Consider the following 22,432-nt stretch of genomic DNA (forward strand, 5'->3'; position numbering starts at 1 on the left):
TATGTCCCTCACCATCTTTGATGAATTAATTGACTGTTGAATATGGTGTGGAGCTTTTATTACATACCACTTAAAAGAAGTTGGTGTACAAAACTTCTGGGTACAGTAGCCCATCCAGTTTCTCTCCACATTGGCTTGAGAATGGGAACCTTTCCCTTCTTGCCCACTTTGGTAAGAAGTGAGATCCCCGCCCCACCGGCAGCTTTCTGGGCGGCCAGCCCCCCCCCCACCCGCCCTGGCTGCCCCCACCCCCACCCGCTGTCCAACGGGTCCCTGCCGCCTCCCTCGCTGGGAGGGGTGGGGGTAGGGGACGGGCTTCCGTTCCGGCCGGGCCGCGTGGGTTTTAACGGGGTGGTGTGGTCGCTCTGGGCATTCTTATCTGACCTTTAACCTTGGCAGGGTGGGGATCAGGGAGCGCCATTCTTGAGCGCGTGATAGGCCGGGGCGCGCGCAGCGACCGTTGGCGGGGGTGGCAGTGTGGCCACACTGCCGGGTGAGGACGCCGCTGCAGACGTGGCCGCCTGCGGGCTGCTGGCGAGGGCCGAGGGGGCTGCACACAAGGCCGGGCTTCGGCTGGGGCGGGCGGGGCGGGCGGGCCCGAGCCCGGGGAGGCGGGGCCGGCGTCCCTGGGGCTCCCTCCCGGTCGCAGGTTCCTCCCAGAGAACCGCGGGCTACACCCGCCACCTGGGAGGAAGGCGCCCGTAGTGGGGGTACCTCTAGCCACTGGCCTGTGGCATGGATCGAGCTCTGGGACATGCGTCTTTCGGGGGTGGTTTACAACTTAGTCTGTAACGTTATTCTCGTTTTGCTCTGTGTATTTCCAATGTATTACATAATAAAGACGTGGTCGCTTTTAGGGGAAATGTCTGAAAAACTGAGAAGATGCAGAAAGGAGCTGACTGCGGCCATTGACCGGGCCTTTGAAGGCGTCAGTCATTCCCAGGAATGCTCTGGCCGGCAGAGGCTGGAGCTGGACGCCGCCGTGCCGCCCTCCCCCCTCCCTGTGCACCGGCTTCTCTGCAGGAGGCACCCGCTGTCAGCCTGCTCCTCCTCCGCAGCTCCTTTCATCCCAGTCCCGTGTGCTCCTGAGAACGAGAGCCCTGCCTTTGCTCCAAACCTTGCCCCAATGAATGCAAAGCCACATGCTTTATGCCCGAAAAGAAAACCTCTGACCAGTAAGGAAAACGTATTGATGCACTCTTCCATTTTGGCACCCGAAAGACAGTTTTGGAGAGCCGTGGGAGATGGGGAGAACTGGAGAAAAGACAGCCTAAGGTGATTCCAATTTGACTGTAAAAAGTTAGGAGGGGACTCCTGAACATTTTGAAGTTCCTAAATTGAGTCTGTAGCATTGCTTCTGCCTCCCCTTGAGGACTGTCAGACCATTCCCAGAAATCACTTTGCAGTTCCCAGTGGGGTAGTGAATGTTAGAGAACCTGATTTCTAAGTCACTTCATTTTTTATGCTGCAGAAACAAAGACCTTAATTCCAATGTGCATACTAGGGAGAGGCCAGACGGATGGGAGGGCTTGGCCCTACTTTCATCCTTCTCCCTTCACCCCCATCCCACCCGATGAGGTTTTAGACCATCCCTGGGTTAAGATCTCCCCTAGACCTTTTTTCTCCCTGATAACTTTCAAGTTTGTTTATTTATATAATTTCTACATCCACTGTGGTATCAAACTCATCACCCCAAGGCCAAGAGTCACATGCTCTTCTGACTGAACCAGCCAGGTGCCCCTCTTCCTACTCGGTTTAAACTGCCTGGTTCTAGGCACCTTTGGAGCAAAGGTGACCATGTGGGTTGGAATTTCAAGGTCCTGCCATCTTGGCTGCCCTGGAGGCAGAGAAGGAAGAAGCCATTTACTTGGTTCAATTCTAACAAATTCATAGGCATGAATGCGCCCTTAGTGATGCTCATGAGTCCTGAGGATGATGCTACTAGTCAACTTACCTGATTTAGCAGTTTCCAGTTGTCTGCTCTAATCACAGCACAAGAGTCAATTTAAAGTTACCAGTATGTTTTTGTTTTTAAGATTAACATTGAGTTCCCTACAATACTTTATTGAAAGAGACTCTAACTCTCCACCTTCTTTTTTTTTTTTTCCCCACCTGGGGGCTACAGGAAAGATATGGAGAAAGATTTGAAGGTTGACTCAGACATGCCACTCAGCAATTCTAGCCAAGAGGTCACAAAAGATCTGCTTGATATGATCGGTGAGTACAGAGGCCAGACCTGTCCTCTCCTTGGGAGAATAGGTCCTTCACATGGGCTCTTGAGTCAGCAGATGTCTTTAAAAAAAAACAAAAAAAAAAACACTCTCTTAGTTCTCATCTGTCTACATGGTAGATTTGTTTTGCCGAGGGCAGGTGTGCATAGCACCGTCATGGAACCAATAGCATGATGGAGACACACGTGATTCAGGTCATTTCATAAATGTCTACTTACAGTGAATCCTTGGATGTAAGGGACAGTGGTTCACCAGGAGTTGGTTGAGTTAGATCTGGAGACAGGACATAGGCAAAGATGGGGTGAGTGGGTGGTGGTTCAGCTTGGGTAGATAATACAAGATTAGAAGAAAAGGGGCAGCCCCTGGTGGCGCAACAGTTTAGCGCCGCCTGCAGCCCAGGGCGTGATCCTGGAGACCTGGGATCGAGTCCCACGTCAGGCTCCTGCATGGAGCCTGCTTCTCCCTCCTCCTTGTCTCTGCCTCTCTCTCTATGTCTATAATAAATAAATAAATCTTTAAAAAAAAAAAAAAGATTAGAAGAAAAGTTAGAAGCCCAAAGTTCCCCTGTAATTCCAGCACCCAGAGAAAGCCACTGTTAACAGTGTATACCCTGCCAGAGGTTTTTTTCCTACACATCTGTACATTCTGTAGGCGAACTATATATGCCCTGTTTTTATTTTTATTTATTTTTTGTATGTTTTTCTTTTTCTTCAAATGACTCACGCTGCACATTAGATAAACAGCCTGAAGCTGTTGGCTCTGCAAGGGCCTCTAGGTTATAGGGGATGAAAGGGAGGAATGGTGGGAGGAGTCACTCCCCTGAGGCCACAGAATAAGACACCTGCCAGGCTACTATGGGAGTGGCTGGAGTCTTTTCCAATAGCCTCAGCCTCAGCCTCAGGAGGAAAGCTGAAGGGCATCTCTCTCCACTCACCATCTTCCATAGTCCTTGCCAGCGGGGGCAGCATTTTGATTCCCCTAAAGACTCCATTGTTTTCACACTATGTCTTGTCAGGTGTCATGTGTCATGGCTTGTCATGAATCTTGTTCCCTAAGATTCAAGACAAGCCTGTATATCTCTATAGTCTTCCACTTCCACTTTCCTTGGGGACTGGCAGGTAGCTGAGCTCAATAATTCTGGGACTAGACGTGAGGGCACCTTAGAATTTGGCACTCAGCCTGGGAGCCTGCCTGTCCCAAAGTCTCTGAAGAGTGGCCACCCTATGTGGGTTTTAACTTGTGCCTGACCTGTCTTCTGAAACCTCTCACTGGAATTGTAATGCTGAACGTTCTTATTTTAAAGACCACACAAGCATCCGAACTATTGAAGAGTTGGCTGGGAAACTAGAATTTGAAAATGAGCTGAACCGTGTGTGCAGTCGTTGTGAAGACTCGCCCTTCAGGGAGGAAGCCTGGGCCTTGCTCGTGGACGAGAGCCCTCAGAAGGCCTCGGATACTGACCCCGGCAGCCTCAAGCAGGCTTTTGATGATCACAATATTGTTGAGACTGTGCTAGACTTGGAAGAGGACTACAATTTGATGACCTCTTTCAAATACCAAATTGAGTAAGGACAGTTGACTGGAGCTTTGGTTCTTTCTAGCAGGAGGCTGCCATTCAGACAGTGATCAGTGTCACTGGGGGCCACTGCCAAGTGGCTGGTAGGATCTGAGTTACCACACCTTCTTTAACTTCCACTTGTGTCCCTTCTTGAGCTGAAAGCCCAATTTTTTTATTCTGTTGCTTTGAAATGTTTCTTACTGTAGTTTTTTTTTTTTTTTCACTTTTCTTGGCATCTCAAATGTGTTTTTTGATGTTTAATACAACCCTTACCCAAGGTGGGTGCTGGCCATGGGCCTCTGCTGTGTCTCCTGGTGTTCTTTTCCATGGGTCCCTGAAGAAGTACTGGGACCACAGTCAGGGTGGGCTTTGTGTACCCCCTGGGACCAGCCCATCCTAGGCCAGCACAGACTATGGCCTCAAACCCTCCTATCCTTGCTCACTTTGCACACAGGGCTGCCTGTTGTCTGCAAGGAGGGCCATACCCTCCTCATTTCCAGACCAATCTCCCCTCAGCACCCCTAACCCTGACCCTGCGTAGCTTGAAGGCCTCCTTGCCACCATCCCTCACATCAGACACCTGGGCCCCCAGCCAAGGGCAGTGGGAGGAAAAGGGAAATACAGGTCCTGCCCATCTACCTTCATGCCTGAGCTCTCATGCATCCCACTCTAGGCCTGGAGACCCGGGAAGCCATAGGTAGTTCCAGTGGCATTGACCCTGCTAGGGCAAGATGGGCAGGAGTGAGGGAGCTGCCTGAGGTCAGCAACAGCAGCAAAAGCCTACCAGGGCTGCTCCCGCCGTAACTCTGGACAGAAATGATAAGAACATCCTCAGAAATTATTTTTTTTCTCAGAAATTATTTTGACAAATGTCTCAAAACCATGATGTTCTTTGGTGGCTTTTTTTTAAAGATTTTATTTGAGAGAAAGAAGGTGTGTGCATGAGTTGGGGGGAGGGGCAAAGGGGAGGAGGGAGGAAAAGCCCCCACCCCTGAACAGGGCTTAATTCCAGCACCCTGAGATCATGACCTCAGCTAAGGGCAGACACTTCACTGACTGAGCCACCCAGGTGCCCCTCAGACCCATGATGCTCTTTCAGGAAACATAAGCTATCAGGCAAGTTTTGATGGCCTTGCAGAAACGGAGTCTCAGAGAAGTGCCTGCCTTCTGGGCTCACATGGGGAGGACGGCAGGGGCGGTGAGGAGGCTAGCACAGGGGCTATTTGTAAGACCCAAAGAACTGGGAAGGAAAGCCCAGTGGCCAAGGGGCCCCCTTGCCAGGTCGTTTTTCAGGCTATGGACCTCAGCACAGGGCAGGCTGCAAAGCCAGTGACACAGGCCTGGTGATTCCTGAAGGCTCTCAGGTGGAGACTGCACACCCACCCTTCAGTGGAGTGGCCACTTACGAGGTAGGCCTCCCCTGAAATGGACCTCCCCTGCCAAGGCAGCCGCCACCGTCGCCCTGCCTGAGGCAGAGGGCAGGGCCAGATTAACCAGAGGCTTCTCCCTGGTCACCTGACATTCAGTCCCTGTGGTCCCTGCACAGGGGTTGGGGGACACCCTCAGTAAGCACTTGCAGTCTGTGGAGTGGGGGATCATTTTCTTCTTTCTTAACAGGAAGAACCAGAGCAAATGAGAAGAAATGCTCACAGCATCCTGGGTTGCTCTGCTCAGACGAAGAATGGCTATGTGCATGCTAGGGGTCTACTTGATATCCAGAAAAGCCAGGGCTCGAATAATAAGTGTTGATGTGGATAGTCTCCCATAGAGATGGTAGAGCTTAATCCAACCTCAATCCCTTCATCACCCCTTGAGGCCAGGCTAGACTCAGTAACTCACTTCCAAGGACCAGAGCAGCGAAAAGAAAAAGTAGATTTCTATGGGGAAGCCTGATAGCACCTAAGCAAATAAAGGTGAACCCCATCAATGATAGGGAGCAATGGGAAGGGTGCTTCTACCTCTGTTGAGTTCTTACCAGGACCCCATCTCCCTGGTCTAATCATAAACTAAATGTTAGACAAACCCAGACTGGGGGGCATTCTGCAGGATGCCTGGCCAGCACTCCAGACTGTCAAGGGCATGAAGAACAAAGACTCAAAACCTGTCACAGACACATTGACTAAGGAGACACACTGACTAAATCTCGCTGTGGTAGTCTGGATTGTATCCTGGAACAGAAGACAATGGAAAAACTGGTGAAGTCTAAATAAAGGCTAGAGTTCATGTATTTATGTTTCTTAGCTTTGACTAATATGCCTCAGTTATGTAAGATTAGGGGAAGTTGAGTGAAGGGTAGATACAAACTGTCATCTCAACCCTTCCTATAAATCTAAAAGTTATTCCAAAATGTAAAGTGTATTTGTTTTTTAAAAGTGCACTTGATCTCCAGTTTGTACAGATGTGTGTATGTGAGAACAGTGTATACAGGAGATCGTTTTGGAAGAACAAGGGAGTTTGTCTTTTTTTCCCTTGTCCATATTTTCTAATTCATCTGCTGTGTGTGTGTGTATATACATATATATGTGTGTGTGTATACACACATATATATGGCTTCTTAAAGCCCTCATCTACACCAACCAGCCATGGGTATTCCTCCCCAGCTAATTGCCCAGAGCTGACCTTCACAGTCCCCAGAAACTGGGGCAGAGGCCAGACCCACAATGGGAGGACTCACAGGACCTTGACCTTGAGGATGCTGGGTCCTAGGGACTGGAAGCTCTAGGTCTGCAGCTCCTTCTTCAACGTTCCATTCACGCTCCCCCAGGGTCTTTGCACAGGAAGTGGGTGCTGGGAATGGGGGCCTAACCCTAACCCTAGAAAACTGAGAGGATTATTTCTGCCCATAGAGAAGACTGTGAGCCTTGAGAACAAGGGTCAGCATGGGGGAGGGACCTGGCACTACCTGGCTGGACAGACAGATATATTACTGCTTTAGTTAAGTCTTTACCAGAGGGGTAACTCATCCTGGGATCCTCGAATGAGGAGCTATTCCTCACTGTAGAAACACAGCATCCAGTTTAAGCAGGTTAGCCCTGAACCTCTGGCTCTCCAGTCCCAGATTAACAGGAATAGCCATATGGTCATTTCCCTGCTGATATGGACTCCTGTCTGCATCTCTGGCTCCCTGAGGTGCTCCAAGGAGACGTTCCTGCCTTTGTCATCTGCTTTACTGGGCAGATGTATGCTCATCTATATACAGCGGGGCAGGGGTTTGGGGCAGTGGGTTTCCAGGGACTTAGCTAGAAGGGGAACAAGAGTCTAAAACATTTATTTTAATAAAACTTCCTCAGGTTTTCAGGGGACTGGGACCAAAGGCTTCTTGGGGAGACAATGATAGTCATATTTGAGAAACTAAAAATGTTTTACGTCATTTGGTTCTCTCCCCCGCAGCTCATCTTGGCAAACCAAACAATCACTGAATTGTTTCCATGGAAACACCAAACTGATTTGGATTAGCAGAATCAAAATAGTAACAAGGCAACCTCAAGAATAAATAGGAGCTTTGGAACCTGCTCATCACAAACTGCAAATTCAAACCACAGCACAAGGCACGTGAGAAGCAGGGCCCATCCAGCCCTGTTAAGAGGTCTCCAGGTCCCCTGGCTGCATCCCACCAGTGTCCATGCCCTAGCCACTAGAAACCAGCTCTATATGCAGGCTGGCAAGACTTTGTAAGGCAGGAGATGGTCCGTAGAAGCTCCTAGGACCTGCTGGAGGGCAGGCAGGGAAGGCTGAGGAAGAAGGGATAAGAGAAAGGAGAGAGGTGAGCCAGTGGTTGAGTGAAGGTCAGCAAAGAGCAGAGAGCCACAGCTGAGGCCTGAGAGCTGAGCAACAATTCTTTCAAAAGGACAATTCAAGGATGGCCATGGCCTGGACATGTTGCCCCTGCCTTCAGCCTCATCCAGATTGCCATGTTCACATTCCTGGGCATGGCTATCTAGCCACACGGGTCTAGAGTCTGAAATCATGCGAAGTGAGGTCTGGGGGCACTTACAGTTAGTATGCCTCTGCTTCTGTGTGGCTCCAGCCAGTGCAATCAGGCACCGGGGCCTGCCCTCTCATCTCTGGGTCTCTGGGCTCCCCTCAGCCTGCCTCCTGCTCCCCCTCACTGGGGAAATAAGGGAGCCACCTCCTGGCCCACCTGCCCTGCCTCCTTGGACCCTCTACTTCTAATCCCAGGGAAAACTGCAAGGGGGTCAGGAGACAGGCAAAAGGCAGCAGACAACCTGGGCGCATGTGTCCCTGTGCACCCCGGAATGTGCTGATAAGGAAGCATCACCATCCTCCCACTAGAGGAGTTCTGAGCTATTAGTGATCAATGAAATTGAGGAAGAGGATTTGCAAAAGAGGCCTGATTCAGGCCAGTCTCCCTCTTCCTGAATGGCCAGGCTGGGGGCTCACCTGGTACCAGAGTGCTACTGCTAACAGAAGCACAAAACATTTACCATGGCAGTGACCAGTGAATAAGGCATGCAAACAAGGGAGGCCGCCACATCTGATTGTAGATCATTATTGAAAAGGCTTTCATCCCAAGACTGTCTGAGGCTCTGGCAATTTGCTTTCTCCCTGGAACATGTGGAAGAATGTTAATATTTTAAGTTCTAGCTAAATATTTATAGAGTAGACAAAGTTTTGCTTAGGAAATCTACTTGACGATGGATCCCAGCCCTAGTGGGGAAGGACTGTCTGTGCTCGGCTGGCTAGAAGATGCCTGATTTGATGAAGAGTTTTGGCCTAAGCCCTGGTGTGAAAAATTTTTCAAAACTGTTCAATCCTTGTAGGAAGCAACTATCTTTTTAAAGGCAGAAAAGCTATTGTTTTCTGGGTACTTTGGGTAGAGAGGGGTTGCTGGCACCTGGCCTGGGAGAGAAGAGGGCTTATGCAGGAGACTCCTCATCAGGAGCCCTTTGGAACTTCTGAGACAAAATGCAAACGCTTGCCAGAAAGACTGGACTTTGCGATAGGGCTGTTCAAATGATGAGTGAGAAATCCCTGCCCTTGGTATTTGTCAAATGTCTATTAGTGTCAGACATTCTCCTGGATGCTGAGGATACAGCAGGGATGAGGCAGATACTGCTCTTGCTTTTGAAGTTTATATCCTATCCAGCAAGGCAGATAAAACAGAAGTATACACATCAGTACACCACTCCAGATGGAGCTGTAGGACAAAATTAAAACAGGGTAAGGGCATGGGCAGTGAATAGGGCAAGCTCCTATAGAAGAGGTCACAAAAGGCTTTTCTGTAGGTGACATTTAAATTGACACTTGAATGTCAAGACAGGTGCTGTGGTTGGCTTTATTCCCCTCCTCCAATGTAGCTGGGGTCATGAACAGGCAGAGGAGCCCCTAGGTGGCTCTCTGGGCCCTAGGTCCACTGACACTTGCCCCCTGCTCCCCCCCCCCCCACATCTGCCCCTGTGTGGCCACATCTCTGTCAGCATCCAGACAGCCAAAAACGTTGTGTGCCCTGGGAATGTGCCTGAGCTATGTCACGCTCACCAAATCTGGCAAGTACTCAGTAGTTTCAAAAAAAAAAAGTCTTAGGAATAAAATAAGAAACAGAATATCCTTTCTTGATGATTACCAGAGACAGTGTAATTTTAATTAACCCAGCCTTGTTAGGAGATAAATTTACTGCTCATTCTACAAAAACATCCAGCTCATGGAACACTGAGTCACTCTGATCTTTGACTTCATAACACAAAAAGAAATACTTCTGAAGAAATACAGGATTTCATAACAGCAGAATCAGAACAGAGGGTCCTGCTTTGGCATTTCAAAACTGGACAGAACCTTCAATGAGAAGGCCGCAGTCATAAATATTAATGGAGTTCTCTCAACAGGGTCTCAACTTTGAGTTAAAATGATTAAACTTGGGATCCCTGGGTGGCGCAGTGGTTTGGCGCCTGCCTTTGGCCCAGGGCGCGATCCTGGAGATCCGGGATCGAATCCCACATTGGGCTCCCGGTGCATGGAGCCTGCTTCTCCCTCTGCCTGTGTCTCTGCCTCTCTCTCTCTCTGTGACTATCATAAATAAATAAAAATTTAAAAAAATGATTAAACTTTTCAACTTAGAGTAATAAGATATTTCCAGATACAAACCCCTGTGGTCCTCAGGTCTCATGCTAACCACTCAACAGCCACCTGTAGTCAGTGTGAGAAGGGCTAGAAGGAACCTAGCTGGACCCCTTCTTCCCATGCCTCCTTGCACAAGGAGACAAAACCAGTAGGGAGGGCAAGTAGAAGTTGGCAGAGGGCAGGATAAACACATCCAGTGAGGCTCACAGGGAGAAAAGCCAGGGAAGCCTGAGGCAGAGGCCAAGTCTGTGCTTCCTTGGCCTTGGAAAGGGCTGTTGCCGTTGCCTGTGGCTGCCAGCTACAGGCCACAGGAGGCCCTTGGTCTGGAAACGGGGGTAAGAGCAGCTTAGGCTGGTGCCCAGTATCCCTGCAAAGGTGTCGAAGGACAATTAAACTCAGACTTTTGTGGGATACACACCCTTGAAAATAAAGAATGTAAAAATAAGTAAAGATCAAGAACCATTGCTTTCTATAATGGTCCACTCAGAGGCCCCATCGTCATTTACTGTAGTGCCTTGAAAATGGGTAACATCATGGATGGAACTAGGGGGTATTATGTTAAGCACAATAAGTCAGTCAGGGAAAGATATCATATGATCTCACTCACATATGGAATTTAAGAAACAAAACAGATGTCATAGGGGAAGGGAAGGAAAAATAAGAGGAGACCAGAGAGAGAGAGACAAGCCATAAGAGACACTTAACTCTAGGAACCAAACTGAAGGTCGCTGGAAGGGAGGAGGTGGGGGGATGGGATAACTGGGTGATGGACATTGAGGAGGCCACAGGATATAATGAGCACCGGGTATTTATGCAACTGATGAGTCACTGAATTTCACCCCTGAAAATAATAATACAGTATATGTTACCTAAATTGAATTTTTAAAAATATTTTATTTATTCATAGACACAGAGGGAAAGAGGCAGAGACACAGGCAGAGGGAGAAGCAGGCTCCACGCAGGGAGCCTGATGTGGGACTCGATCCCAGGTCTCCAGGATCACACCCCCCGGCTGCAGGTGGCGCCAAACCACTGCGCCACCAGGGCTGCCCCTAAATTGAATTTAAATAAAGAATATATAAAAAAAGAAAATGGGCAGATTCTGGAAGCCATCCATCCAGTGAGGATTTTTACTTTAAAACAATACAGGAAGAGAATTCAGTCTGAGTAAGGTGTTGTTTATTCATAATCATCTTGGGAGGAGCCTATGGAATAAAAAGAAGGTATGTATCTTATCTATTTGACCTTTTTAAAACTATTTATTTATTCATGAGAGACACAGAGAGGCAGAGACACAGGCAGAGGGAGAAGCAGGCTCCCTGTATGGGAGCCCAATGAGGGACTCGCTTCCTGGACCCCAGGATCAGGCCCTGAGCTGAAGGCAGATGCTCAACCAATGAGCCACCCAGGCGTCCCTCTATTAGATTCTCTTAATTAAGTTGATGGGAGATCAATAAATTTAATGAAAAAATATGCTTTTAAGTTTTTTGGGTTTTCTGTGTTTTTTTTTTTTTTTTTAAGAGAGCACACGAGCATGAGTGAGGGGAGGGGCAAAGGGAGAAGAGAGAATCTTTTTTTTTTTTTTTTTGAGAAGAGAGAATCTTAAGCAGGCTCTACACTCAATGCAGAGCTACATGCAGAGCTTGCTTGATCCCAGGATCCTGAGATCATGACCTGAGCTGAACTCAAGAGTCGGATGCCTGAGCCACCCAGGCACCCCCCAAAAAATATGCTTTTAAATGTTTCATATATTTTATTTTTTGTTACAAAATAAATATATAACAAAAACTCAAAACTGCAAGATAGAAAGCCAAAGTCTCATAATAAGCCCATTGCTCTCCAGAAATATTATTGGACCCTTAGATGCTCTCATTAGCTTGAAGAATGATTGAAAATAGGATGGGGAAAAACAAGAAGGGCAGAATTGTGCAGCTTGTAGACAGCGCCACTCTGGGCATCTGTTGGGTCCATGTCACCTCTTTTTCATTGACAGCTTAACATTCTCTATTTCTCTGTTCACAATAAGGTAGACTTAGTGTATCCTGTAATACTTCCACTGATCAAAAAATGCAAGCACTCTGACAGTAAAACTGAATAAAAATCATAATAAAAATATACTGAGGCCTGGAAAGGTATCAGTTATGTGTAGGAAGTACTGTGAAGACCAAAAATGTTGTGTTTGGGAGTCATGCTGCCACAGCAACAGTTCTGTGAGAGCCCTTCTGCCACTCAATAGCCCTCCTTTCATCAAAAACAGCACCTTCCACCTGATGCCCTACACCCAGGCTGCTGCTCCAGCTCATCACCACTGTCTTCACACACTTCATTTCAACAAATAAGGATGCACTTATTTCTTAAACTTGCCATGGGTAGCAGCTGGTATCTAGAATGCCAGATTTGCTCCCCTGGCCTTGCACCCATCCTGCACTGACCCCCCCCCCCCCCAGCAGGGCCTCTGAGCCTGAGGGCTCGTCAGGCTCCAGGGACTTTCTGCCGCTAGCCAGCCCCAGTGTGCTATAATTTGTCTTTCCAGCTGAGACCAATAAACTATCAGCTAAAGCCATTATGTGGGCTGGTCAGAAGCCATCATCACTGCTATCAAAACCCAGATCATAGAGCATATTCTTCCCTGGCTCCTTGCTCAGAGGGCGCTCTGAACTTCCAAGGTTGAGGTCACTGAACCAACTCATATGGTGGTCCCCGTGGGAACTGTTAGAGAGTAGGCTGTTGTCTAGGGAAGAACACCCACTGAGCTGTAAGATATTCCTTTTCGCTGCTCTCATTGTCTTACAGGGCATGACTGTTCCTGCCAGAACAGGGCTGACTAGCTTTGTGGGGCTCCTGGGGTCCCACAAATGCAGGGGCTGAGCAAGGGGCTCCTGCTGCTCCAGGGGGGACCTTTCTGGGCCAGAAACTGGAGGCTGAGGATATTTAGAAATGACAGCACAGTTTTTGCTAGGGGTTTGTTCTTGTTTCCTGGCTAGGAGCCTGCCTCTGTGGGATTTCCTGGGCTGCTGTTTCTTGCCTTTCCCCCCTCTTTCCACAGTTTTGCATTTCTGTGCAGCCCTCAACTTTTGTTCACAAAGGTCACACGGAAACACACCTTGACATTTTTGGCAGGTGTTCTTAATGCAGGTTTCAAAGTTGTTTAAGTCCAGGGGTATAAGCCTTGAGGCTCTTTGGGAAACCCAGTCCCTATCACCAGGAACTTTGCAGCCTGGGAAACCAGAGCCATGGTACTCAGAACTGGTTTTAGTCAGAGTCCGGTTCTCGCAGTTGGTCTGCACTGCCTTGTCCTTTCCTTGCCTGTTTCTTTTGCTGGTTCCAGCTGCCATCAGTGAAGTCTCTTCTTGGAGAGTATCACTTTTTGCTCCCTCACTTAGGACACGAAACTCTCCAGGCTGCAGGGAGCCCATATTCAGATTCCATGTACCAGGGAGGGCCTGAGCCTGCCACATAACTGGTTCTTCAGAAGCATATCTGTCGTGCCTGGTGAAATTGAGACTCTGGGCCAGAGGTGGTGAGGTCTGGGAAGTGCTGTCTTTCACATGCCCCAGTACCCAAGGGACTGAAATCAATCTCTTCAGCTCTGCTAGGACACTGGCCACATTCAGCTGGCCTAGCTGCTCACACAGCTGCTGGAAGTCCTTACTCTGCTGGGCAACTAAAACTTCAAGGTGCTTCAGGTCAGATTTCATTTCTATAAATTCTGCTTGTCTCTAGGGAAAGACGTGAGAAAAGAGTTAGGGACCCTGCAACTCAGAACACACAATGAAATGTGCAAACTAACCAAAGGATGTGCTAGCAGAACCAAAGCTTGTCCCTTGCTGGGTGCTTTACAGAGGAAGGATGGCAGCATTCTGGAGCAGAGCCTTTTGGGTCCACATGATGCCAGGGAACCTTGGAGGAGGAAGTTAGCCTCTGCCCTGGTCCATTACCAAGGGACCTATCTGGCTCCTATTCTTGGCTAAAAAAAAATGCAACTTTAAAGGTGTCTCTCTGGGTCTTAGTGTCAAAGCTAAAAACATACTTGAGGATAGAGGTTGGGATCCACACTTACAGCTTCAAATCTCTTCTGTATCTCAGAGATGACCTGCTCCATGTTGCCTTTGTCATGCACTGTTTCCAACACCAGATCACTATGGGCCTGTACAGTCTCTTGCACTAAATACAGAATAATGACAATTACTTCATGAAGACTATGGCATGCCCCACCCTGCCCATACCATAATGATGAAGAGGGAAGAGCTGAAATCTGGCATGGGCCACTTGAGCCTGCTCTGCTAATGTCCAGGATTCTCCGCCCAGATCAACCTTGGTGAGGAGAGGAAGCCAGAGTAGGACGATTCCTCCACTGTCTCTTCTTTCCTTCCTCCCTGAGAATATTCTAGCCAAGGCAGACTCAGTCTCATCAGCCTCCTGGGGACTCTGAAACCTGCTTCCTAGATGACGGCACAAACTTTTTCCTTGGCCTACATTCTTGGTCCTGTCATCAGAGTGATCTCTTCAGAATGTAGATGTGATTATACCTCCTCTGAAACCTGCACTGTAACTTTCAATAGCACCCCACTGGCCATTGGATGAAGTCCAAATCTTTACATTGGCCATGAAGACCCAGGCTCACTTTCCCCTTACCCTCTCTATCCAGCTCCACATCTCTGAGGTCTTTCTTTCTTTTTTTTTTTTAAGATTTTATTTATTTATTCATGAGAGACAGAGAAGCAGGAACAGGCAGATGGAGAAGCAGGCTCCAGGCAGGGAGCCTGACCTGGGACTCGATCCCCGGATCACACCCTGGGCTGAAGGCAGCGCTAAACCGCTGAACCACCTGGGTTGCCCTGAGGTCTGTTTTCTATGCAATCTCTCTCACCATTGGCCTTGTACATGCTGTTCCCTTGGCTTGGAGTATTTATACTTCTATCCTGGTCAATTCTACCCATTCCCTTCAACCACTACCTCTGTGCAATTAATTCATTTTTTGTTAAAGATTTTATTTGAGAGAGAGAGCATGAGTGGGAATGGTAGAGGGAGAAGCAGACTCTGAGCTGGGAACCTGATGTGGGGCTCGATCCCAGCACTCCAGGATCATGACCTGAACCTAAGGCAGACGCTTAACCTACTGAGCCACTCAGGTGCCCCTCAGTGCAACTAATTTCTTTTCTTCCTTCTGCTCTCAGCAATCACCTCCTTTGAAAATAGCCAGGGGGGATCCCTGGGTAGCGCAGCGGTTTGGCGCCTGCCTTTGGCCCAGCGCGCGATCCTGGAGACCCGGAATCGAATCCCACGTCAGGCTCCCGGTGCATGGAGCCTGCTTCTCCCTCTGCCTATGTCTCTGCCTCTCTCTCTCTCTCTCTGTGACTATCATAAAAAAGAAGAAGAAGAAAAAAAAACAACATTGAAAAAAAAAAAAGAAAATAGCCATTTCCTGGCAGGCTTGGGGGCTCCTTTTCTCTGGTGTTGGCACGATGTGTGTGCTCTATTATCACTTATCACCCACCATTTATTTATCCTCTATTTACACTTGGGCTGTAATGAACTTGGTGACTTGACTGACTTGCTAACCACTCAGGACTGATACTGATTCCTCTCTTTGGCAGAGATATTTTATACACACACACACACACACACACACACTAACACATTGTGTTGCAATCAATCATTGCCATCCTGTTGTTAAATGGCAGGCCATGTGAAGATGCTCTTACATTTATTTAGCAAATACTTGATGAGTATCTGCTATATGCTATAAGCTATTATAAGTTCACATACATCTTAAATGCATAACAAGTATAATTTACAGATAATCAGGAATAACACACCAGATATTCCTTTTATCTTCTCATAACTGAAAGGGTGTTTCAAGATTCTTGACAAAAATTTTTAAAGATTTTATTTTTATTTATTCATGAGACACATACACACACATAGAGAGAGGCAGAGACACAAGCAGAGGGAGAAGCAGGCTCCATGCAGGGAGCCTGACGTGGCACTCGATCCCAGGACTCCAGGATCACGCCCTGGGCTGAAGGCGGCACTAAATTGCTGAGCCACCTGGGCTGCCCAACAAAATTTTTTCATTTTAGGTGGGTAAAAAACAATTTGGAAACAAGAGAGTGTTTAGCTCTTCACAATAAATGGAAGGAAAACCAGAGTGACGTCTGGTGCTTGAAGACAGGATAATAATCTCAAATTTAGTCTTACTTGAAAACTTGCCTCAGTCTGATAGGTGCTTTGGTTAGTTCCCCGTATTCTAACTATTCTGTCGCTTTTGTCTTCTCCTATTAGCTAAGGGCAGGAATTTAGCATATGCTATCTGATAAAGTTCAAGTGATTTATCTCAGCGTTTCTCTTTAAAATAAAACATAAGGGCACTTGGATGGCTCAGTGGTTGAGTGTCTGCCTTTGGTTCAGGTCATGATTCCAGGGTCCTAGGATCGAGTCCCACGTCAGGCTCCCTGCATGGAGCCTGCTTCTCCCTCTGCCTAGGTCTCTCTGCCTCTCTCTCATGAATAAATAATAAAATATTTAAAAACCAAAATAAAACATAATCCCCCCCCTAAAAGGAGTCTTACATTTCAGATTTCATATATTAACATAAATTCTAGATAGATTAACAATTTTACTATAAGTAAACCATAAAGTAAGAAGGAAACATGGGGGAAATTGTAACTTTGTAAGGAAAGGCATTTCTAAACAAGACATAAAACCCAGAAAACATTAAAAAAAAAAAGATGAGTGAGTTATGTATCTTTGTTAAATTAATTCCTGGCTAGTTTATCTTCTGTGTTAGATTTATAAATGGCATCTTTTTTTCCCATTACATTTTTGTTAATTTCTGCCACCTTACTAAATTATCTTACATTTTGTGGCACTTTTCCAGTTGGTTCTCAGAATATCAAAGGAAAACATGACGCTCAAAAATCTCTATAAAGGGAAAGTCAGGAGTACCCAGACAACATACAGAATCTAGAAGCAAAATGGCATCAAACATCTCATTAACCAAACTAAAACTAGAAGACAATGGAGCCATCCCTTAGAAATTCTGAGGACAGGGATCCCTGGGTGGCGCAGCGGTTTGGCGCCTGCCTTTGGCCCAGGGCGCGATCCTGGAGACCCGGGATCGAGTCCCGCGTCGGGCTCCCGGTGCATGGAGCCTGCTTCTCCATCTGCCTGTGTCTCTGCCTCTCTCTCCTTCTCTCTCTGTGACTGTCATAAATAAAAAAAAAAAAAAAATTTAAAAAAAAAAAAAAAAAAAAAAAAAAAAAAAAGAAATTCTGAGGACAAAGCATTTCCCACTAGGATTCTAGACCCATGTGGAGATAGAAAACATTTTCAAAAATGCAGTGTATAAAAAAGTTAGCTCTCATACACTCTTTCTCAGAAAGCTACTGGAAGATGTGTATGACGAAACACAAGTATAAACTAAAGTCCAGGAGACAAAGGGATCCAAGACTGGGGATGAAAAACAGAGGATCCTTAGAAGAAAAGTCCTAAGCCTGGGGCCTCAGGAGTTATCTGCCCGGGGTTAGAGCTAGAAGGTGGAGCTCCAGGCAGGACATCTCTAATTAGAAAAGGAAACAGAAAGAATTCCTGATGTGTTTGAATGTATTATTTGGAGATTTACAGTTTAATCTAAGAATCATCAGAGAACTGTGCTAGGAATATGAAAACAATCTTGAACAAAACTGTGTACTACATACATGAATTTTTGCAGTTTTGAAAGGAAAAAAATAAATAACATGTACATAAATAAATGAAAATTGTACTAAGTGCTATGATAGGGATTATAATAAAAATAACAGAGTGGGGGCACCTATTTCAGATAAGGTCATTGGAGATGAAGACATCTAAGGTGAGGGACACGTGGGTGGCTCAGTGGTTGAGCATCTGCCTTCAGCTCAGGTCATGATCCTCGGGTCCTAGGATTGAGTCCTGTATCTCCCTCTGCCTATGTCTCTGCCTCTCTCTGTGTGTCTCTCATGAATAAATAAATAAATAAAATCTAAAAAAAAAAGTACATTTAAGGTGAAACCAGGAGGATTAAAAGGAGCTAGCCCTGCAAAGATTAGGGGAAGGTTATTGAGAAAAAAGAGGACAGCAAGTGTAAAGTTCTGAGGCAAGAAAGAGCCTGGTATGACTATAAACAGACAAGCCAGTGTAGTCTTGCAAAAATAGCAATAAGAAATGGTAAATTTCATGTTATGTTTATTTTACCACAATAAAAAAAGAATTTTCTAGAAGGCAAATTTTCTACTATTACCCAATACAAAGTTAAATTCCATATGTCAACCAATTAGAAAAAGGCTGTTTACTTATGTTTCAAGTACTAGATTCCTATTCCTAAGCTTAGTCAAATATTTTTCCAGACATCCTTGTGGATATTTGTAGTAGAAAGCAAATGTAATTATCCTATCCTAGATGAATTCCTAAATAGCAATGTTTCTTAGCAACAGTGAACATTACCAACCACAAAAGCAGAGAATGAAGAAGGCAAGCAAAGTGTTCAGTTTCAGAGTGAGTACTCAGAAAGCATCTATCTGTGGTCCCACAAAGTCTTTCCTTGTCCCCTTGGAAACATATGTTTGGGATCTTTACTTTCACAGGAGCATTTTTTTTTAAAGATTTATTTATTTTATTTATTCATGATACAGAGAGACAGAGAGACAGAGGCAGAGGCAGAGACACACAGGCAGAGGGAGAAGTAGGCTCCATGCCGGGAGCCCAATGCGGGACTCAATCCTGGGCCAAAGGCAGGCACCAAACCAGGGATCCCCTCACAGGAGCTTTTATATCAAGCTCATTACTTCCAAAATCTATCCCTTTTTTTTCTTTTAAAAAGTTTAAGAAAATAACTCAAACCTAGAACAGTATAAAAAGATATCCAATGAAAAATGACAGATTCGCTCCCATGCAAACCTTGGTTCACTTCCTGGAATTTAACATTACAAGCAGTTCCTAGAAATTTGTGTTGATACATTGGTACATGTGCATATCTATGTATAGATTATAGATCATGTGTGTGTGTGTAAGTGTATGGGTGTTATTTAGAAGAGGACTCATTTCATTTTTGCTTTAGCAATAAACATCAGGTATTTTTAACTATTTTGTAAAAATGCCATTTAAAATCCATTTCCATATCCTGGACAGTATCTCTGTTTTCTTTGAAGATGATTTTTTAATTCATTTCTATTTTTGTGATTTGACAAGGCTCAGATTCTACACTTTTCCACTGATGGCCAGTGGTTTTCCTTTTATGTACTCTGTAATTTTGCTCTCCTTGCCATGCTGATGACAGCCTGAGGAAAGGTCTGGGAGCCTCCATGTATAAGAAGCATCTCCCATTTTCTTCAGGATGCCCTTCCTAATTTTCACTGACTGGTCATACTCCTCCACAAAATGTACCCCGGAGTAAATTATGTGCGCACAAGCAGCACCTTGCTGTTATTATTTAACGATGGACAGATATTTCCATTTTAACATGGTTCATAAAGATAGACCTCATTCTTCTTTTTTTTAATTTAAGATTTTATTTATTTGAGAGAAGGAGAGAGTGGGGGGGTGGGGAGCAGAGTGAGAGGGATAAAAGCAGACTCTGTGCTGAGCTCAGAGCCTGATACAAAGTTGGTTCCCAGGACTCTGAAATCATGACCTGAGCTGGTCAGATGCTTAGACTACTGAGCCATTCAGGTGCCCTAGACCTCATTCTTCTTGATGATTATATGTGCCTTGCTTAGAAAAGCATTTCTTGACTCCAAAATTATAAAAATGTTGCCCATTGTTTTCTTTTTCTTTTTTTTTTTTTTCGAAGATTTTATTTATTCATGAGAGACACAGAGAGAGAGGCAGAGACACAGGCAGAGGGAGGAGCAGGCTCCACACAGGGAGCCCGACATGGGACTCAATCCCGAGTCTCCAGGATCAGCCTTGGGCTGAAGGCGGTGCTAAACTGCTGAGCCACAGAGGCTGTCTGACCATTATTTTCTTATACTTCTTTATATGACTTAATCACTACATTTACTATATTGATTCATATGGAATTTATTTTTATGTATAAAGTTATCTATTTTCCAAAGAAGACATTTTCTGATTTTCTTTCTTTTTTTATTTTTTAAAGTAGGCTCCACACCCAGCATGGAGCCCATGCAGAGCTTGAACTCCTAACCCTGAGATCAAGAGTTGAATGTTTAGCCGACTGAGCCACCAGCACTCCTATTTTCTGATTTTCAATAGCAGCCCTTCCTTTTTATTTTCCTATTGATCATATATTTTTTAAAGATTTTATTAATTTACTCATGAGAGACACAGAGATAGGCAGAGACATAGGCAGAGGGAGATACGGGACTCAGTCCCAGGACCCCAGGATCATGACCTGAGCCAAAGGCAGATGCTCAACCACTGAGCCACCCAGGTGCCCCAATCATATTTTTCAATCCCTATTAGGTGCTACTGCTCTTTACTAATTAGCCCACCCAAACTTAAATTAGGATGTGGATGACCTTGGTAATTTATTCTATTATTCTAGTCTTCAGTCCTCAACTGAAGAACAAGAGGAGCTAGATTAAATGGCTTTAGGGAACCAGTGTTCCCTCTGGTTGAACAGACTGACTAGGGAAAGATTTCATGACCTCTGTTCTGTGAAGGTACCAATTACATTGTAGCACAAGAGAGCACTTTCACACAGTATCTTTCCCTTTCCCTTATGAGCCACAGTAAATGCGTATTGAAGGCTCCAGGATGTACCGGCTGACAAATTCAGTGTTTCAGGCCAGCTAGACTGGCCCAGACCATGTGAAGATAGAGGAATTGTTTGGTTCCTCTTTCAATGACTAACTTCCTGATCACTACATACCAAGAAAAGGAATGACTTTGGACAGACTATTTATGCCATTTTCAAGAATGATCTGGCTTTCTAGGGGTGCCTGGGTGGCTCAGTTGGTTAAGTATCCAACTCTTGATTTTACCTCAGGTCATGATCTCAGGGTGATGGAATCAAGCCCTGCGTCAAGTTCTGCACTGACCACAAAATCTGCTGGAGATTCTCTCTCCCTTTCTCTCTGCCCCATCCCCCACACTGCCACTTGAGCTCTCTACATACATACATACATACATACATACATACATACATACATAAAATCTTTTTTTAAAAAAGGAATGAGGGAGCCCTGGGTGGCGCAGCGGTTTAGCGCCTGCCTTTGGCCCAGGGCGCGATCCTGGGGACCTGGGATCGAATCCCACATCGGGCTCCCGGTACATGGAGCCTGCTTCTCCCTCTGCCTATGTCTCTGCCTCTCTCTCTCTCTGTGTGTGTGACTATCATAAATAAATAATAAAAAAATAAAAAAGGAATGATCTGGCTTTGTAATTAATATGATGCCACAGTGTCTGTTACTGATTGCCCTATCAATGTGGCTCCTTCTCCTGAGTCTTACCCTCTAAAAAGGAACTATCAGGATGAAGGATCAGGATCCCTATGCCTACTATAAGCCAGACCCAGTTCTAGTCCTCACTCTGTCTTGATCTTGTATTGGGAGTTTGGGCACTTCCATTCCCTAGTCTGGGCTAAGAATGTCACACTTATGCTGCAATCCTCCTTTTTGTACTTCACTTAGTTTTAAATGAAGAAAACAAAAAGTGGGCAGCCCGGGTGGCTCAGCAGTTTAGTGCCGCCTTCGGCCCAGGGCGTGATCCTGGGGACCATGGATCGAGTCCCACGTCTGGCTCCTTGCACGGAGCCTGCTTCTCCCTCTGCCTGTGTCTCTGCCATTCTCTCTCTTTCTTTCTCTCTGTCTCTCATGAGTAAATAAATAAAATCTTAAAAAAAAAAAGAGTGCTTTCCTTGGGCACTTATAAATGAGTTATTCTATCACTTTACACAAAGGAAACACTCCTGGTTTGCTTCTGCTCTTTGTCTTGCTACTTCTTGTGAGAGTAATAGTCCCAGGTGTCCAAAACTGGTTTCGAAAAAGATTAGGCACAGTTGCCCTATGTGTGGAATACCCAGGTTGGAAGCCAGCAGACAGTGCAGTGCTTTTTTGCAGACAGATGAAGATTAATTTCTAAGCCACACAAAGGCATTAATTTTTGTAAATCATGAGCAATCCATTCCAAGGCATTTAAATAAGTTGACTTCAATTTGTTCAAAATAAAAAATAAACACACAGACAAATGCAAACAAGTACAGATGCAGTCATCATCTTGCTATTTAGCTGAGAAGCTGTTGGTTCTACAGAGGTGTCCGCCTAAGGAGAGCAGTGTTATGGCTCTCTTCTGTTTAGTTAGAGCCAGGAACATGGTTTTATTTAAACCTAAATTGCTAATTGGTAGAGCAAGGGACTTTACAAACCACTAACTGAAATGGAGAAAGAGGTAATTCACTACAAAATAGCTCTCATTGAAACCAAGGCATCAAGAAGATTAGGTGGCTGGAGTATTTCTAACTCCTAAGGGAGCAGTCTTTATTTCTAAGTCCTAACAGAACAATGTCTTTATAGACAATACAGACAGCAATTCATTAGGGATTCAGGGATGCTTCTGATTCACTTTAGGCAGTGAGATGAGAAATCTG

General features: G+C 45.8%; 2 protein-coding genes across 5 annotated transcripts in view; one reads left to right on the plus strand and one right to left on the minus strand.

Moving 5' to 3' along the window:
* The first annotated feature begins 621 nt into the window (after positions 1–621).
* CUNH3orf62 (chromosome unknown C3orf62 homolog) lies at positions 622–4,079 on the plus strand. 2 transcript variants are annotated; one of them, XM_055342635.1, is made up of 3 exons: positions 622–1,275; positions 2,126–2,217; positions 3,535–4,079. In XM_055342635.1, the coding sequence occupies exons 1-3, from the start codon at positions 755–757 to the stop codon at positions 3,798–3,800; spliced, it is 879 nt and encodes a 292-aa protein (XP_055198610.1). In that variant the 5' UTR covers positions 622–754; the 3' UTR covers positions 3,801–4,079. The 2 variants fall into 2 exon arrangements, with proteins under 2 accessions (XP_055198610.1, XP_055198611.1); XM_055342636.1 differs by having other exon boundaries at positions 1,105–1,175.
* An 8,285-nt stretch (positions 4,080–12,364) lies between these two features.
* IHO1 (interactor of HORMAD1 1) overlaps positions 12,365–22,432 on the minus strand; it is a 40,549-nt gene continuing 30,481 nt past the window's right edge. For all 3 annotated transcript variants that reach the window (XM_055342708.1, XM_055342711.1, XM_055342709.1), the window contains 2 exons: positions 13,928–14,031; positions 12,365–13,586 (listed from right to left, as the gene is read on the minus strand). In XM_055342708.1, coding sequence (XP_055198683.1) covers positions 12,444–13,586; positions 13,928–14,031 — 1,247 coding nt within the window. In that variant the 3' untranslated portion in view covers positions 12,365–12,443. The remainder of the gene's footprint in view (positions 13,587–13,927; positions 14,032–22,432) is intronic.

The sequence above is a fragment of the Nyctereutes procyonoides genome, unplaced genomic scaffold, assembly GCF_905146905.1.
Source record: "Nyctereutes procyonoides isolate TBG_1078 unplaced genomic scaffold, NYPRO_anot_genome, whole genome shotgun sequence".
In the NCBI taxonomy this organism is placed as follows: Eukaryota; Metazoa; Chordata; class Mammalia; order Carnivora; family Canidae; genus Nyctereutes; species Nyctereutes procyonoides.

What these genes read in the sequence shown, in the direction of transcription:
- CUNH3orf62 (XM_055342635.1), top strand. Translation starts at nt 755, where the DNA reads ATGCGTCTTTCGGGGGTGGTTTACAACTTAGTCTGTAACGTTATTCTC. An exon ending in TGGAGAAAAGACAGCCTAAG is followed by an intron (nt 1,276 to 2,125) that starts GTGATTCCAATT and finishes TGGGGGCTACAG; the next exon opens with GAAAGATATGGAGAAAGATT. An exon ending in AGATCTGCTTGATATGATCG is followed by an intron (nt 2,218 to 3,534) that starts GTGAGTACAGAG and finishes CTTATTTTAAAG; the next exon opens with ACCACACAAGCATCCGAACT.